This window comes from Calliphora vicina, chromosome 4, assembly GCF_958450345.1.
Source record: "Calliphora vicina chromosome 4, idCalVici1.1, whole genome shotgun sequence".
Classification (NCBI taxonomy): Eukaryota; Metazoa; Arthropoda; class Insecta; order Diptera; family Calliphoridae; genus Calliphora; species Calliphora vicina.
The window spans coordinates 102,072,874-102,089,611 of NC_088783.1; the positions used below are offsets into that span (position 1 = coordinate 102,072,874).

Sequence of the window (16,738 nt, forward strand, 5' to 3'; positions counted from 1 at the left end):
AAGTAAGTAAATTATTGCTCTCAATCTGAGTATAATAAAAATATTTATAACATTTATAGGCACAAGTACAACAATAAAATATTTACTTGTATTTAGTTGATTAAACGCTAGTGATAAGTGATTTTAAACTTTAGAAATAGAGATAAAACTAATCATTTGAAATAAATTTGCTGTAATTGCAAAAACGCTTGTCGTCAATATTTAAAGGGTTTCCCCGTAGCTATGAAATCTTAATTCAAAAATAGTTTTATCATACTTGAGTAATGAATTAAAATTTTAATTAAGGTAAGCTAAACGTTAGAGTAAAATAAAAAATTATTCTAACAAATGCTCAAAAATTGGAAAAAGTAAATGAACGCCTTATCCGATCCTTACACGATCCTTACACGTCCGTTTAGAAATTTATTTCGATAAAAATAGTTTAAAATAGAGATTATAAGTTATATTATTATAGATTATTTAAGGTACGGTCACACATGCCAATATTTACTTAAAAAAGCATAACCACTTTGTTTAACACAAATTGTTTGACTTTGTTTGTAAGATAAAAAAAATAAAACTAAATATTTGTTTTAAATCATCTTAAGTAAGTCCCCTTTTACAATGTAGAAATTGAAAGGCAGACAGGCGAAGTTTGTGGGCGAGGGGTTCAAGAGGTAGAGTGTGTATTACACAGATTTAGGTTAGTTCAAAAGAGAATGAAAAAAATGTCTGCCTTTCAATTTCTGCATTGTAAAAGGGGACTAAGGTATATTTTATTTAGTGGTTACGTCTTTTTCCTTTATTATATATAAAACTTAAATTTTATTAGTTATTTTTCAATTCTACCATAGTACATACAAATATTAAAAATATTTTCTCTATAAAATACATTGATTTACAAAATGTAACGTAATTGTAACGTCTGAACCTGTTAAAAACATAATTTCGTTATGCTTACGTGAATACTGAATTTTTAATTTGTATATTGCCTCATTTTCACTTCTCATTTTTCTTAATAAGAGACATTTTTGGGAGAAACTTGAAGAACTAACATTAGTAAATAGCTACCGGGCGAATCCGGGCGGTCAGCTAGTTATACATAGAATCAACTTTCAACCGCTAAAAAATTATTTGTTTGGATAATTTCAAATTCGTGTTACGCACTTTTAATATTCTATAATCGTATTAAATTGTTACGATAAGTCAATATTACGGTTACATTCCATCAACGGTCGGATAACCCAGCATATTTAGGAGCACAAAAATATTTATTTGTCGCTCCTAAAAGTATACATGAAATATTTAAAATGTTTTCTTTACACATTTTTAATTTTATACTTATACTTTTTCAATCGATTTTTTTTTTGCTTTAGTTTCCACTTTCATACGAATTTGATGTCCGTGATATACCTGATACATAATGAAGCAAAAAGAGGCTTCATTTGATGAGTTAACCATGATACCTAAGTACAAAAATGGTAAAATATTTGAATTCTACGGATAGATTTTTTTTAAAATAATTTGTTTCTAAAATTGTGAATTTTTTAGATGTTTCTCCACATAATTTATGATAAGCAACCTAGCCGGAAGAATTCCGGAGATACTGATGTATGAATCGTGTATGTAAGATATTTGGGGGCTTCGGAAAGTTGATTTCAACAGACAGACGGACATACAGATAGACGGACATGGCTTTATCGACTCCGCTATCTATAAGGATCCAGAATATATATACTTTATAGGGTCGGAAATGAAAAATGTAGAAATTACAAACGGAATGACAAACTTATATATACCCTTCTCACGAAGGTAAAGGGTATAATTAGAAAAGTTTAGATTTACATAACCTTTAATCCGTTTATATACTGCGTTTCAATCGGTTCAGTAGTTATAATAACAAATTGAAGCAAAAAATATATTTTTACGTGAAAATAGCTACTTTTTGTTTTAAAAAAATCTTGAGAAATCGAAAAATGGACTCTTTTCGAATTTATTCACAATTAAGTGAATTCGCTCATTTTCACAAAATTTTATGTCCACATTTTGAAACATTTGCTGCAAAACATTATTAAATTCTCTTTTGAAACTGCATTAGAGTCTACACAGTAAAGTTTTTGCTTTTCAGTTTTTTCTGTACAGAACGAACACGAACGAATAAATGTGGATGACATACATACTCAACAAAAACTTCATGTACATGAAACAGAGTACCCTTATCCATTCCCCTTTCATCAACAAACTCAAATGGTTTGCGACAAATGTTTCACAGTATGGATGGGGACTTACAAGCGTGTGCAAAACATGTTTATATCAAGCGAAAGTAATGCATAATCAGTGATGTTAACTTTTTAATTTCGATTACCGTACAGCCCTAAAAAAATTACCGTTTTTAAGTAAAATTACCGTATGCAAAGTTTTGAACAAAAATAATAATATTTTCTTATTGAAACAGGATTATTTTTATAATTCAACAGGATTATTTTTATATTCAAAACTCGATATCTTAAAAAACACAACTTTTCAGGAAAGCCAAAAAATGTTTTTTCGCGTATTACTTGAGTTATTAAAGTTCGGTATGCTACAATTATTATTTTAAAGCAACTACTGAATCTCACATATAATTTGTTTTTAAAATTTTGCATTATTTATATTTTCTTCTCAAAATATTCAATGTGTATGTATAAAAATGATAAGATAGAGGATTTTGCATTTTAATAGAATTAAATTATTTTGATTTCATTTATGCCATTTGTCAGTTCTTAAGGTGATTTATTTAGATAACGGCTAATAATACAACATAAGATAAAAAACACTTTAAAAGTAGACACTTTTTAAGCAAACTCCAACTTTAACCATTAATTGTTATGCCATGGAAATTTGGCAAATTGTTATTTCCATGGTAATTCATTTGTTTAAATGATTGAAAAATGTAAAATTCATGTTCAGCATTCAAAAATTAGTAAGAACACATGAATTGCAAGAAGAAATTATTCCAAAAAAAAATATTTGAAAATTAATTATTTGAAAAGATAGAGACTTTTCCATTCGGAAAAAATTAATTTACAACATAGAGAAATAACAAAAATGCAAATAAAATAGCAAAAAACAATATGCTTGTAAGAAATTCACATCATAGATGAAGGCTGTTTTACTGAACATTTTACCATCAAAAACTAATTTTCATGAATATCAAAGATAGAGGGTTTTGAATATAGGACCAAGTTTGTAAAACAGCAGAATGCCATTTTTATCAACATATTTTATTTGCCTTATAAGCACAAATTCCTTATCAATTTCATTAAATTCATCCATTTGAACATTTTCTGGGAAATGCAAAACTAAAGGATATTTTAATATTACAGAAATATTGGTATCGAACAATTGGGGATATATTACGTCAATGTTTTTAATGATTGCATTTGATTTGATTCAAAAAAATGTTTGCAATCAGTTTTTAATACTAATTTGTTTGTATTTGTATCCATACTTGAAAGACTTGCGGCAGTTGGTTATCATCATCCTCAAAATTTTATTATTATTATTATGGAAATATAACTTTTGCGATATAATTCTTAAAAATTTAAACTTTTTAAAATTACCGTACAAATGTAGAAATTACCTGTCTACCGTACGGAGGACTAAATTACCGTACAATACGGTAATTACCGTACGGTTAACATCACTGTGCATAATCTAAAAAATTGATTAACCATTTATGTATCTAATAGGGCCTTTTCGGAAATGCATCACTGCGCTGCATCTGATGCGCAGTACGTTCTAAAATGCAAAAGTTGCCAACACTGCAAATGTCTTGAGTTCTAAAAAGCAACAGTGAAACAGATGATGCGCAAAACCCCATCAAAATGGCTGATGCATTGTCTGCGCATCAGCATCGCAAACTAATCACAGATGCGCATCAAATGCAGCGCAGTGATGCATTTCCGAAAAGGCCCATATATCTATTTATTTATACATAGTATTTCTCTTTTCAGTGAGTTAGATGAAATGTATAAAGAGTTTGTGCTTGACGACAATATTGCATTATCAACAGCCGATGATGAACCAGATGACTTCTAGCACGTCCAAAAAGTTGAACGAGTCGTTTTCCTTAGGTATGTTTGAACATATCTTTACCTTAATATGGAAAGGCTCTAACTCTTTTTTGTGTAAGCCCAGATTTTCGTTTATTTCGATAAATGGTTCGCTCATAAATCATACTTAGCCGAAAAATCTAGACTTAAAAAAAAACACGAGTTAGAGCCTTTCTATATAAAGGTAACGGTATATATGTTTATATTTCTATATGCGATGGAAATCGATTTCGTATCAAAACGTTTTCTGCTAACAACATTTCTTTGTTGTCTATGATCTATTATTTGGACACTTTTAAATGTGACAAAATATTACAACTTAAATAATTTTCTCACCAAAAGAATATTTAAAGAAACAAAATTTTTATTTTAGTAAGTTTTTGATGTCAGTGAATTCATCAAACCATTATCAGAATCCAAATTCACACCCATAGAATATTTGAATTAATTCCATATTTTTATACTCTCCACCAAAAAAGTTGTCCTTCTATGGGAGCTATGACCAATTATTCGGTACGACAATATTTTTATAAATATATTAGAATCACTTACATATGTCGAATTTTAACCCAATAACTATGTATATAAGAGATTTATGCGTATTTAAGTGATTTTGGGAAGTGAAAGTTGTGGGGCCTTGGGCAAATATGGACTGATCCAAACAAAGAATCGCTTTGTGAATAAAACAATATATTGGTCATAGCTCCCATAGAAGGACAACTTTCGAAAAACACATTAATCTACATAAATATCGATTTCGAACCAAAATTTTACACAGATCAGTTTTACGTATGTAAAAATTATACTACAGAATTTTGTCTAGAGTCACGGATATATTGGGGTAACATTTTCCCGAAAATATTATTTGTTGACCAGAAATTGTTTCGTGTTGAAAACCTGAAATTTAGCATTAATACATACACCTGGCAACAAAGCAATCAGCCCAATTATGAAAAAAATCCCCGGGAGTTTTTTCCCATTGAATTTGAATAGGAATAATGAGAAAAGGGAAAAAACTCCCGGGGAATTTTTATTCATAATTGGGCTGAATATGTTTGAAAATTTGAAAACAAATTAAATTCGAAGTTATATTCAAATTTTTATTTACTATCACTCTGTCAGATCGAAATTATGATATAGTTTCTCATTTAAAAGTTATTTTCATGTAAAAACTTGCTAACTCCATGCATTTTTTGAAAAAACAAGGTAACTCCATTTTTTCGTAAAAAAACAGATAAATTAACGACCTGAGTCAAATAGTCAATATTTTACTACAAATGATTACTAAAGTTGCCTTAATTCCGTAAAATATAAGAATAAATTTAAAAAAAATAGTTTTTTTTTTGGAAAAACTAGGTAACTCTATTTTTGGAAAAAACAAGGTAACTTATTGATTTTCTCGATTATTTTAATCGAATGACAAAACCCTTTCAACATCTACTGCCTACATACATAGTTAACATTAAAAAAGATAAATGCATTTTCAAATTGTTTATATTCTGTATATTATATTTTTTTTATAATTTCTTTTTTATGCTCACAACTTACACACAATTAGATTTAGTAATTAATTATCGCAAACATACACGGCATTGATTTCAGGCATACATTAATACAATATTTTTAATAATTATAATTTTTTTTCCATTTAAAAGTTATCTTAGACAAAGAAAATTCAAATTTTAACAAATTGTTAGGTAATTAATAATTTTAGTGTTTTTTTTAAAGTGTAGTTTTTTCAAAACGAATTATTTAATATACAATTATAATAGTTATGTATGTAATGAATTCAAATAATTATTATGATTCCTGTCAACTTGTCATAATTTGATTTCATAGTTAGGTTTTGACCACATCTAAAATTTACCGCCGGTCAAAGCTTAATTAAGACTGAATGAAATTGTGATAAGTTAACAGGGCTTAATAATGTTTATTTGTTAATTTTAGTTTCGTTAAAATTTTTTTTGTTATTTGAATTACTTAAATTTTAAAGCTTATAATTAAGGACTTTGAAATATATTTATTATATTTATAAACATATTCTTATGATTTATATAATTCAGTTCTTTTAGCTAATTCCTATTGTTTGAAATTAACAAATTAGCTGGAAGTTTTTATTATTTAAGTATAGTTTTTTTTATTAAATATTAATAAAATTTTATTGTGTTTTTTTTTAATTTAAAATTATAGAATTTTAATTTTATCATTGCACGCCAGCTTTGTCGCATATGCATTTTCAAAAATTCTGCTGAAATATATATATTTTTTTTATTAACTTTTGTTTTTCATTTACAACTTAAAAAAATAGAACAAAATTTGAATGTGTTTGGTAAAAATTTAATGAACGCAGAAATATCAAATTATTAAGAATAAACTTAATTATCTTAATTTTGCAAATTTTCAGTTTAAAATTTAACAATAATAAAAGCTGGGGTTTAATTTTACCAAAAATAATGTCAATAATGTAAAGTTTGAGTGGACCTTTTAAATATTTAGAGCTGTGTTTCATGACAGATTAAGACATTATTGTTAATGTGGATTAGTAAAAGTACCCACCAGGTAGATTTGGTTGATGTTGTAAATATTATTTACAACAATTTACTACGCTGCAGTTAACAAAACTAAAGGTACGTTAACATTATTCTTAAATTATTTGAGGAAATACGCCTTTGAACAAATACTTATTTCAATTATAAAGCTATGATTTCATACAAATCATAGTAGAAGATCAATATAACATTGTATAATTTGGCATTTGTTCAAAATAGTAGTTAAGCTTATTTTGTCAAATATTTTAACAATCCCAGCAACACGTAGGTTCGATCTCATATTGAGAATAATTTGAAATCAAATAATAATGATTGCAAAATAATTTGGGATTAACAGCTTTCTCTAAAGTTAGTGGAATTTAATCTCAATTTGAGAAATGCTTTTAATCTCAAGCTATTCACACCCCTTATTCTCAAATGTATGGAATGCAACTGAATCTATAAAAAAAAATATTTAGACATCTTAGATTTTGCAATTTTCCTAATCAAATATATTTGGTATTTATGGGGTTAAATATTTGGATTCAAATTTTCTTCAATTCAATTCAAATCTACATATAATATTTTTCTATTTATTTTATAAATGAAAAGAATGAAGAAAAATTATTTTAATTCAATTTGTGTTTGTTTTGAATTAACAAAAATTTTATCATTCAAAGGTTGAATAAATTTTGAATTAATTCTATGATTAATTAATTATATTTAAATAGAAGCCTTTGAATGATGCTAGACATTTTTAAATTCCGAATTAGTTGGTCTATTATGGATGGCAACCGAACTAAAGTGGAGTTACGTTTGCCGAATAATAGTTGATATCTAATCAATAAAAAATATGTATTTTAATATTTAGAATTGAGAAAGATTTGAAAATAACATTTGATATCAAGTTGAGAAAATATTTGATATCAAACATTCTATTCTCTCATCAACCTTAAATTGAATTCAAAAAGATTTCAGATTGTATATATTTGTGAATCTAACGAGTAGGATTTGAAAGGGCCTTAAATATAATTGACCATATTCCAGAACAAAACTAACGTTATGACTGTTATAAATGGCGTTTTTAAACTACATATGTCAGTATTTTGAAAAATCGAATATTCTTTTTTTCTATTTTGTTTATAGGTGTATTATATACAATTTTGTGTGCAACAGAATTTTCTAATAAATATAAAAAAATCAATTTTATTACTGTGACCCCCATTAACACGAAGCCTGTTAAAAATTTGTTTGTATGAAAACTGTCAGTATAACTATTAGTTAACACATAACCAGACTTCGTGTTACTAAATTTTAAATATTATTTGTAAATTTATTGAATATTATTTGTATGCCAAACAAAAATAAATGTTTCCTTCTCAGTTCCACATCATTTCCAATTTTATTTCAAAAGTTCAGAATTGTATTTCAGAAATTTCCAATTGGAGTAGAAATGGAAGTTTCTGAAATACAAATTATGTGTAAATTTATCGCAGACCTTTATAACTAGTTTATCGTCAATAATTTGATAAATACAAAATGAAATCTCTTAACATTTCATTTCGACAATTATTAGCATTCATTAAAGTTTTACCAACAATTTTTGTTTTAATGTTTATATATTATAAATTTTACAACAAATTTATTTGTTTTATCAACTTGTTTTTTCATTACAGAAAAGATCAAAATTCAGTTTTCAAAGATATTACATACAATTTCAAAAAATATATATTTTATAAATTCAAGTTAAGTTTCAAAAATTTTGTAAATATACATATATATATAAAAACTAAATTCACAAAAGATTTCTTTGTTTGTTACATTTTTTAAAAATTAAGAAAATATGCGGCGGCCCTACTATTAAATATTAAAACAAACAAAAAATTGAAAAAAAAACTATAAAATAATTTTACTAAACTAAAAGCTACAAAAAAAAAATATAAAATAAACAAGCTAAATACATTATAAATGTATAAATTGGTATATAAAATTGCTAAAGCCTTGTTAAATAAAAAATAATAATATAATAAAATAAAAACAAATGAAAAATATATGTAAATATGTAGATAAAAATTAAAACATATCCATTCATTCAATTAATAGTTATTTTTGTTTGTATAATTATAGGACAAAGTTTTTTTGTATAGAAAAATATATGTTTGTTATATGTTTATAGATAGAAACAGTTGAGAAAGTATAAATGACACAACAATCACTCAATAATTGAGGTTTTCAAGAACAAAGTTTTCAAGAAAACAAATCTATAAAAATAGCAAAAAAAAAATAAGTTTGGTTGTTTCTTAATAGATTTTTGGTGATTTGCTTTAACATAAAATGAAGATGATTTTTCAAATTGTTGATGTGTGTAGTTATTTGATGTTGGCGATTTTATTTGATTGTTTTTCCTAAATTATTGTGTATTCATATTTATCATTAATAGTCAAGAGTTTTTTGAATTTTCCTGTTTCGTTCAGCAGAATTATCTAATGTTTGTAAATAAATTTAATACAGACTTATTTTCCTTTTGACTTCTAGCTTTACTAAATACATTCCAAAAACGTAATGTCTCATCGCCGGCACCCGTAACAATAGCTTCGCCATCAGGACTTAAGGCCAAATAAAGGACACGATATGAATGTCCTGTTAATTTGGCCACTTGTGTTAGGGAGGGATATTTCCATACCAAAATTTGATTTTGCGAATAACCATGAGTTGACACCAACTCCGATGAATGTTTAGACCATGCCAAATTGCACACTTGCGAGCCAGTGTCTACACACTGCATTGGTTGTCCGGTCAATGTGTTCCAAAAACGTATACAGCGATCAGCTGTACCGCCACCACTAGCCAATAGGCCATGATGATGTGGTGACCATGCTATGGCTTTAACAGCGGCCATATGTTCGGTGTAGGATTGTACTGGATTAAGGGAATGTTGATTCCATACATATAGGCGATTGTCATTACCACCACTAGCTAAGTATTGATTATCAGGAGACCATTTTAAGCCACACACCTCTTGACGATGGCCCACTAAGCGACGTTCTGATTGTTGGGCTGGTGTCCGTGTATCTCTTTGTATGATTAAACGATCTCTTGAACCACTCGAAAGAATGTCGCCATTCCAAGCCAAAGCTCCTACACGTGCTGAATGGCCATTTAGTTTATTGATCTGCAATGAAAATGAAAAGAACAATAAGTATAATTTGCTTTTAAATTATGTTCATGTAAAAATAAAGCATACTTTTAGGCATTAATATAAAAGGTTGCTTGTTGATAGGCAATAACAAGTAAAGTATGTTTATAAACATATTTCATGTTAAATGTTGCTAGAAGTGAAATGTTTATACATATCAAGGCGAATTCAATAAGGTAAAAAAAAAATTCAATAAGAATCAACATAATAAAACTCAGAATAGACAAAATGTAACTTATTAAAATATGTTTACTTTACGGGCTTTAAATAAAAAGTATCAAGTATTGCTAATTAGTAATTACACAAGTCAACAAATAAAAAAAAAATTATTTTGATGCCGAGATACCAATGTTTTTTTAATTGGTCAAAATTCAATAATGTCTATAAATTTATTAAAAGTTTTAAGAGTTTCGACTAAGTTATCCTGTTACGAAAGAGAGCTTTTTCGAATCAAAATCTATATAAACAAATTTAAACCAATATTATTGTCATTGTAAATATGAAAATCCTTAAAAGTTTTGAAGCACCTTTTAATAATTACTTTAAAAAATTTAAATTTCATTTTGCATTAAGTTAAGCAGGCCACACACGGAATGATTTGTTCGCCTGGTTTGTGATTGAAATTTTCAATTACTAGTGATTTTGTGCGCGGACATTTCCATTAACAAGTCGAACACGAACAAATCATGTTACTGTTTAAAATAAACATTTGTGCATTAAGACTAAACTGGCAACTCGCTTTATTTTGATTTTCTTGCGAAAACAATAAAGCAAGTTGTTTTTATTTTTTTGTTTTTTCTTTACTCACTTATACACTACAGTTTGTGTCGGCAAGAAACCAACCAATTGTAGTAAGGAAATGTAAGAAAAGATAAATCACGGTTTATTGTTGGTGTTTTGTTTAAGCTTTGATAATTTTACAATTAAAGCTTGAGTGTCTGTAATTCTCAAACACTCTATAGTTTTATTTGTATAATATCTTAGTTTTTCTAAAGCCTTTTGGGAAAAGGTTTCCTGATGATCTGACCTAACAATAAATTTCAGTGAATTTATCAAATTAAAAATTGGGAATTTAGCATAAAACAATTTTACTAAAATACTAATTTTGTATTCCCGAATAACCTTTTAACAAACATTTTTCTGTTTTTGTCATACAGAAAAAACAGTTTCGATTGTGATATCCAAATTTATTACTAATCGAATGATTCAGTCTTAGAGACAGAATTTTTCTGTTGTGGCTGAAAATTTTTAGTTGCGGTGACAAACATTTTGTTATTTCAATAGCAATTCTTCTACTTTAACTAACTTTCCGTTGATGGAATCGGAAAACTCTATGGATATAACACACAAAGTAAAAGCTGTCAAAATCGGAATGTCAGACAGGGGCCAAATCACCGCATTCGAAATCGAGTACTTTGTCATCGAAATGTAGTTAACGTGGATCACGGCAGTCGTTATCGAAACGTATTTACTCGAAGTTGTACTCGATTGGTAATCTCTTATCGAAAACAAACAAACACTGCCGTTTTGTGTTAAAAGTAAACAAATCATCCAAAACAATGAAGTAAAATAATAAATAAATAAAAATATACGTATTTTTCTGATATTTTCTCAAAATTAGTGTAAAAATATAAATATTTTATTTAAAATTGTAAAATTTTGGGCTACAATTTGTTTTGTATTTTGTTTACGTTTTTCAAACTTTGCACATGGTACTTTGTGCTAAACAAAGTAAAAAACATTCTGAAATTTGCCTCTGGCCGATGATGAGGAATACAAAAAAACATTTAGATCCATTTTTATGCATTTTTTTCACAATTTAACAATTTATCACAAATTTATTTATTTTGTTTTCCTTTTTTGTTTTGTTTTTTATATTGTCATATGCTTCAGCAATGTAAAAAATAGTAGTATGTAATATAAATTACGATCGACTACCGTGATCCAAAACATTGCAGCCATCGAAATTTTTTTCTACACGAACGTGCACTCGATATCGAATGCCGTGATTTGCCCCCAGAACGGACGCACTAATTGACAATTTAACAAAAACAAACTGGTAAAAAATAATATAATCAATTAATTTTAATAACATTGTGTAACCAATATTAAATATCCAAATTAAGAACAAGATCTTTTAGATAAGTGTAAAACATATAACCAGCCCCTATTCCCGAGGATAAAATCACAGAACCAGTTCTGTGTCGATTCCTTATCCTCTAGGGTTGGTCAAAATTTAAATCGAAATGTAAGATAACTGCTTCTATAGAATCTCTTTAGTACAGCAGTTGTATCTATAGTACAACCATATTTTCTATAAACGGTTTCAACAGAAAACTAAGATGCTATTAAGAAAATAATTAAAATTTCTAATTTAAGTTCTCTGAGGTTGAAAACAGTACGACATATTTTCTATTCCTGTTATAGTACAAGTTTAAGTTTATTTTTAATGCAATGATTCATTAAAATTACACACCTGTTTACTGGCAGCAACATCCCATACCGTAACATAGCCATGATGTGTACCAACAGCTACTAAATTACCACGTTCATTCCATGAAACTGATGTCACAGTATTCGCATCAGGGCTAAGGTCACACAACCGTGTTACCTAAAACAAATTAAAGAATAGCACAACAAATTAAATAAACCGGCTATACAAATAATATAATATTTAATCAATATTTGGGGGGAAAATAACAGAAGTTTGCAAAATCAACAACTAATTAAAATAGCAAACAAATATTGAAAAATACTATATAATATTAAACCAAAATACATACTTGACTTGTGCAGGCACTCCATAGGTAAACACAACTACCTAAACCAACGGCCAAGACATTTTGTGATGACCAATCGACTAAATTTAAATAAAAATCATCTTGCAACTCAGGCGCATCCAAAACCTATTGAAATAAAATTAGTTTAAAATTAAATATTAAATTTTAGACAAAATTAATATAAGTATTTATAATAACTTACTTTGAAGGGTATGCGGGATATTTTCCTAGTAGCTTTGCGGGGTGAACGCAAAAGTTTTTGGCTTTTTGTGCTTACGGGTGATAATGAGTAGGGGCATTGTTCATTGAAATCCTGAAAAGAGCAAATAAATAAAAAATAACAATTAGAATATTTACTTAATATGGTGGATTATTTTTGGATTACTAATACGTGGTTAATTCTTAACAAAAAGTATTTTTATTTATTTTAATAACACACAACAGTTGTTTAATTAACGACAACATGTGAAATATAAATATGAAGTTGGCAATTAAGAGGAAAGAAAAAGTAGAAGCGCTTTTACTAAAAGAGTGTATAAAGATGTTTATTTATTTAAACAAATTTCATTATGACACTAGACCTTTAAAATTTTAGTTTGTTTATATTTTTCATCAATCAAATAATAAAAGTGTTGTTCCGAAATCACTAGTTCCAGAACGACTATAACCAGAACCACTTCAGAACCATTGCGAATAAATAAGAACAGGCAGGAGTATGCGGGTTGGAGAAACTTGAAGAACTAACATTGGTAAACGCTACCGGGCGAAGCCGGTCAACTAGTTTCGAATAAAAGCCAATGATGGAAGAACTAATCCTATAACCGTTCTTAAGAAGGTGTGTTAGTAATATATCGCTTCCTTAGAAGTAGTTCTGAAGGTGGCAATTTCAAGCAAAAATCATCAAAATCATTGGTTAGAGAACTGGTTCCAGTATCGTCCCAATAAAGGGTTACTTGTTTTGTAACGATTCCATAGCACTTGTTCCGAAGGTGACAATTTCAAGCAAATATCATTAATCGCAACGCCAATCTAGAATGAGTACTGTCTACATGCATGCGTTCTAGAACGAGTTGTGGAACTAATAAAGTTTTTCTTAGATTAAATTATTTAAGTTTGTAAATGTATATAAAGACCTTCTCTTATAAAACTCAGTGTATTTTAAAAATGATTTAGCCTATAAAAAACCGCGTACAATTAGAAAAAATCCAGTTTTTAAATCAACAATTTTATATAACATTTTTAAGTAATGACACAATAATAAAATAAAAACTTACAATAAGCCTTGTACACAAAAATAATATTTGTTTAATTACTTCAACAATCTACACAAACTGAGGAAACTGAAATTAAATTTACTTTAAGTTCATATAAAATCTAAAACATAAATCTGCGGTCGAAGACAATGAATGACATAAGAAATGTATGATAACAATGTTTGTTTATTTACAAAATATCTGGTAATTGTTATTTCAGTTCCCTTCTTAAATAAAAAAATACTAACTAATCTTTTTAACAGTTCATATTGTTTAAGCACACGCACAATTGTTAAGATCATTAACCTTTTATATTTGTCAAAACATGACTACCAACCGAAAAAGGCAAACTGTATTCAAAAAGAAAAAGTTGTAGATTTTAGTTGAAAGACTTTTTTTGAAATTATTTTGACATGTTAAGCCATAATGGATAATGAACTTTTATTTTTGTTATAGTTGTTGTTTTTCTTATTTTTGTTAACAAAAACCGTCAAAACATGTTTCATGTTAATGAGTACAAATGTTTTTCTTAAATGTTTAACAACTGAAATAAGAAATTACCAGCATTCATCATTGACATGAGTGCACTATGGACAACAGGAAAATTTCAAGGCGGATTTAATTTGGATGAGTTTTGGCCATAGAAAAATATCACAAGCTTTTTATTCTAATACGATCTCACCACTTCGGTTTTCGACAACTTAGTTAGGTCTTTGACAGGAGAGTTTTCCCCTATGTATATTTCTCTATGGTTTAAACTATATACTTTACGTCAGTGTTCGGCATAAAGGGAATATGGATTTTATGCATTTTCATTCTATGTTGTAATCTGGCCAATCAGTAATGATTTTTCTTTCTTATATACATTCGTGTTGTTTACAGGTTCGGCTCCAGGTGGCTATGTGTGCCGACCACTGAGTTACGTACATATGTAGGTTAAAGTTATCTACACGTGCCCTGCTTAATACTTTAAGAGGACATTGTTTTTTTTAACCTGAGGGATTATTGTGTAATTCGAGTCGAAAGAAAATATTTTCGAAAAACAATATAAAAAGCATAGAAATTCGAACGATTTTCTTTTCGAAAATAATTAATCTTTTTCTTTATTAGATTTATTGAATAAAAGCTAAAGATTTCAAAACGAATTGTAATTGTCACAGTTTTAAGTAAAAATCAGACATGATCAAACATGAAATGGTTAAAATAAATAGAAAAACTGATAATTAAAAGTTTACATTCAATAAACATGAACAGTTTTAAGTGTGTTGACATCAAAGTTTCGAAGGAATTAATTCTTAATTCTATTTTCAAAATCAAATTTAATATCGAATCATTCAATTCCTTATTGAATCATTAAATTTGTATTTAATTGAAATCCATTATAATTTAGCTTTATAAAATATATTAAATCATTAAATTTTTCTTCAATTCATATCTATTAGCCTGCTTTTACACACAGCAAGTTTACTTGAAGCAAGTCTCTTCGATTCCCTTTTAAACTGGGTCGTCTGTGTTCAATTTTGTATGTCAAAACTTAATAGACGAAAATGAGAAATCAAAAGAGAATTGAAGAGACTTGCCAGTACTGGCTGTGCCGAATCTTATATACCCTTTACCAAATTATACTTCAAAATAAAAATTTTAAATATTTTTAGGTAAACAAAATTTATTTACTTTCCAAAGTGGTTTTTTCATTTTTTGAAAAAAAAATTTTCGAATTGTTTTTAAATTTTTCTTTTGTTTTTACCATTTTTTTTTTTTAATATTTAACGAAAAAAAATTCGAGTTAAAAAATATTTTTTCCGATTTTGACCCATTGTAGGTTCAACTTACTATGGTCTTATATACGTCATTACAAAAGTCTTTGAAATATCTATCATTAGATATCCATATTGACTATATTAATGACTTAGTAATCCAGATATAGGTCAAAAATCGATGTTGTCCTGGTTTTTTCCTTATATCTCAGCATTTGTGGACCGATTTTCTTGATTTTAAAAAGCAATTCCGGAGATATTGATGTATGAATCGTGTCATTTGGGGGCTGTGGAAAGTGATTTCAACAGACAGACGGACATGGCTTAATCGACTCCGCTATCTATAAGGATCCAGAATATATATACTTTATAAAGTCGGAAATGAAAAATGTAGAAATTACAAACGTAATGGCAAACTTCTCACAAAGGTGAAGGGTATAATAAAAGCCTTTGAATGAAGCAAGAGAATTAGCAATGAATGTTAACATTTTAATTTCGAATTAAGACTTAAGTGAATTAAGCTCAAATTGAATTAATTAATTCAAAGCTCTGGTTGACAAACATACATAGAATTATTATGATAGTTTAATCTAGTTTTTGTTGCGTTTCAAACAAAAAAGTTCTAAACTAATAAGACTATTTGAACTATGTTTTTTGTTTTGTCATAAAATATTTTTTTTTTGTTTAAAACACAACGACAACTATTATAATATATTAGGACATTATGACAATATGACTAATAGCAGACCGTGTGAATACCCCAATTGTAATGTAACTTAGATGAAAGTATTCCTCAAATTAACAATTCTTAGAACTCGATCGAATATTCAATTTCGAATCAAAATTGGATTTCTGTTGGTATTCGTTTTGGCGAAACATTGAAAACATGAAATTCTCATGTGTACAAATATTACACAACATTTTTGTAAATTGTTGTAAATATATATTTTTTAAATAAAAACACACTTAAATAAATACAATAGTTTTTTTTCTTTTGTATATTTTCATAATAAATTATAGTAATTTACATATTTCTCGGTCTACAAATAAACTTTCGATGACACCTGTGATTTTTTCCACCCAACATTTGCATAAGTATGTGCTGGTAAACAAAATCTATGTATTTCAATTGATTGTAACAAAATCACAAA

The 16,738-nt window shown here is 27.7% G+C and overlaps 1 protein-coding gene across 1 annotated transcript in view; it reads right to left on the bottom strand.

The window, feature by feature from the left end:
* Positions 1-5,561: 5,561 nt before the first annotated feature.
* The window catches only part of fzr (fizzy-related), a 53,347-nt gene continuing 42,170 nt past the window's right edge, over positions 5,562-16,738 (bottom strand). The window contains exons 4-7 of the mRNA XM_065507672.1: positions 12,780-12,890; positions 12,581-12,703; positions 12,274-12,408; positions 5,562-9,773 (exon numbers count right to left, since the gene is read on the bottom strand). Coding sequence (XP_065363744.1) covers positions 9,081-9,773; positions 12,274-12,408; positions 12,581-12,703; positions 12,780-12,890 — 1,062 coding nt within the window. The 3' untranslated portion in view covers positions 5,562-9,080. The remainder of the gene's footprint in view (positions 9,774-12,273; positions 12,409-12,580; positions 12,704-12,779; positions 12,891-16,738) is intronic.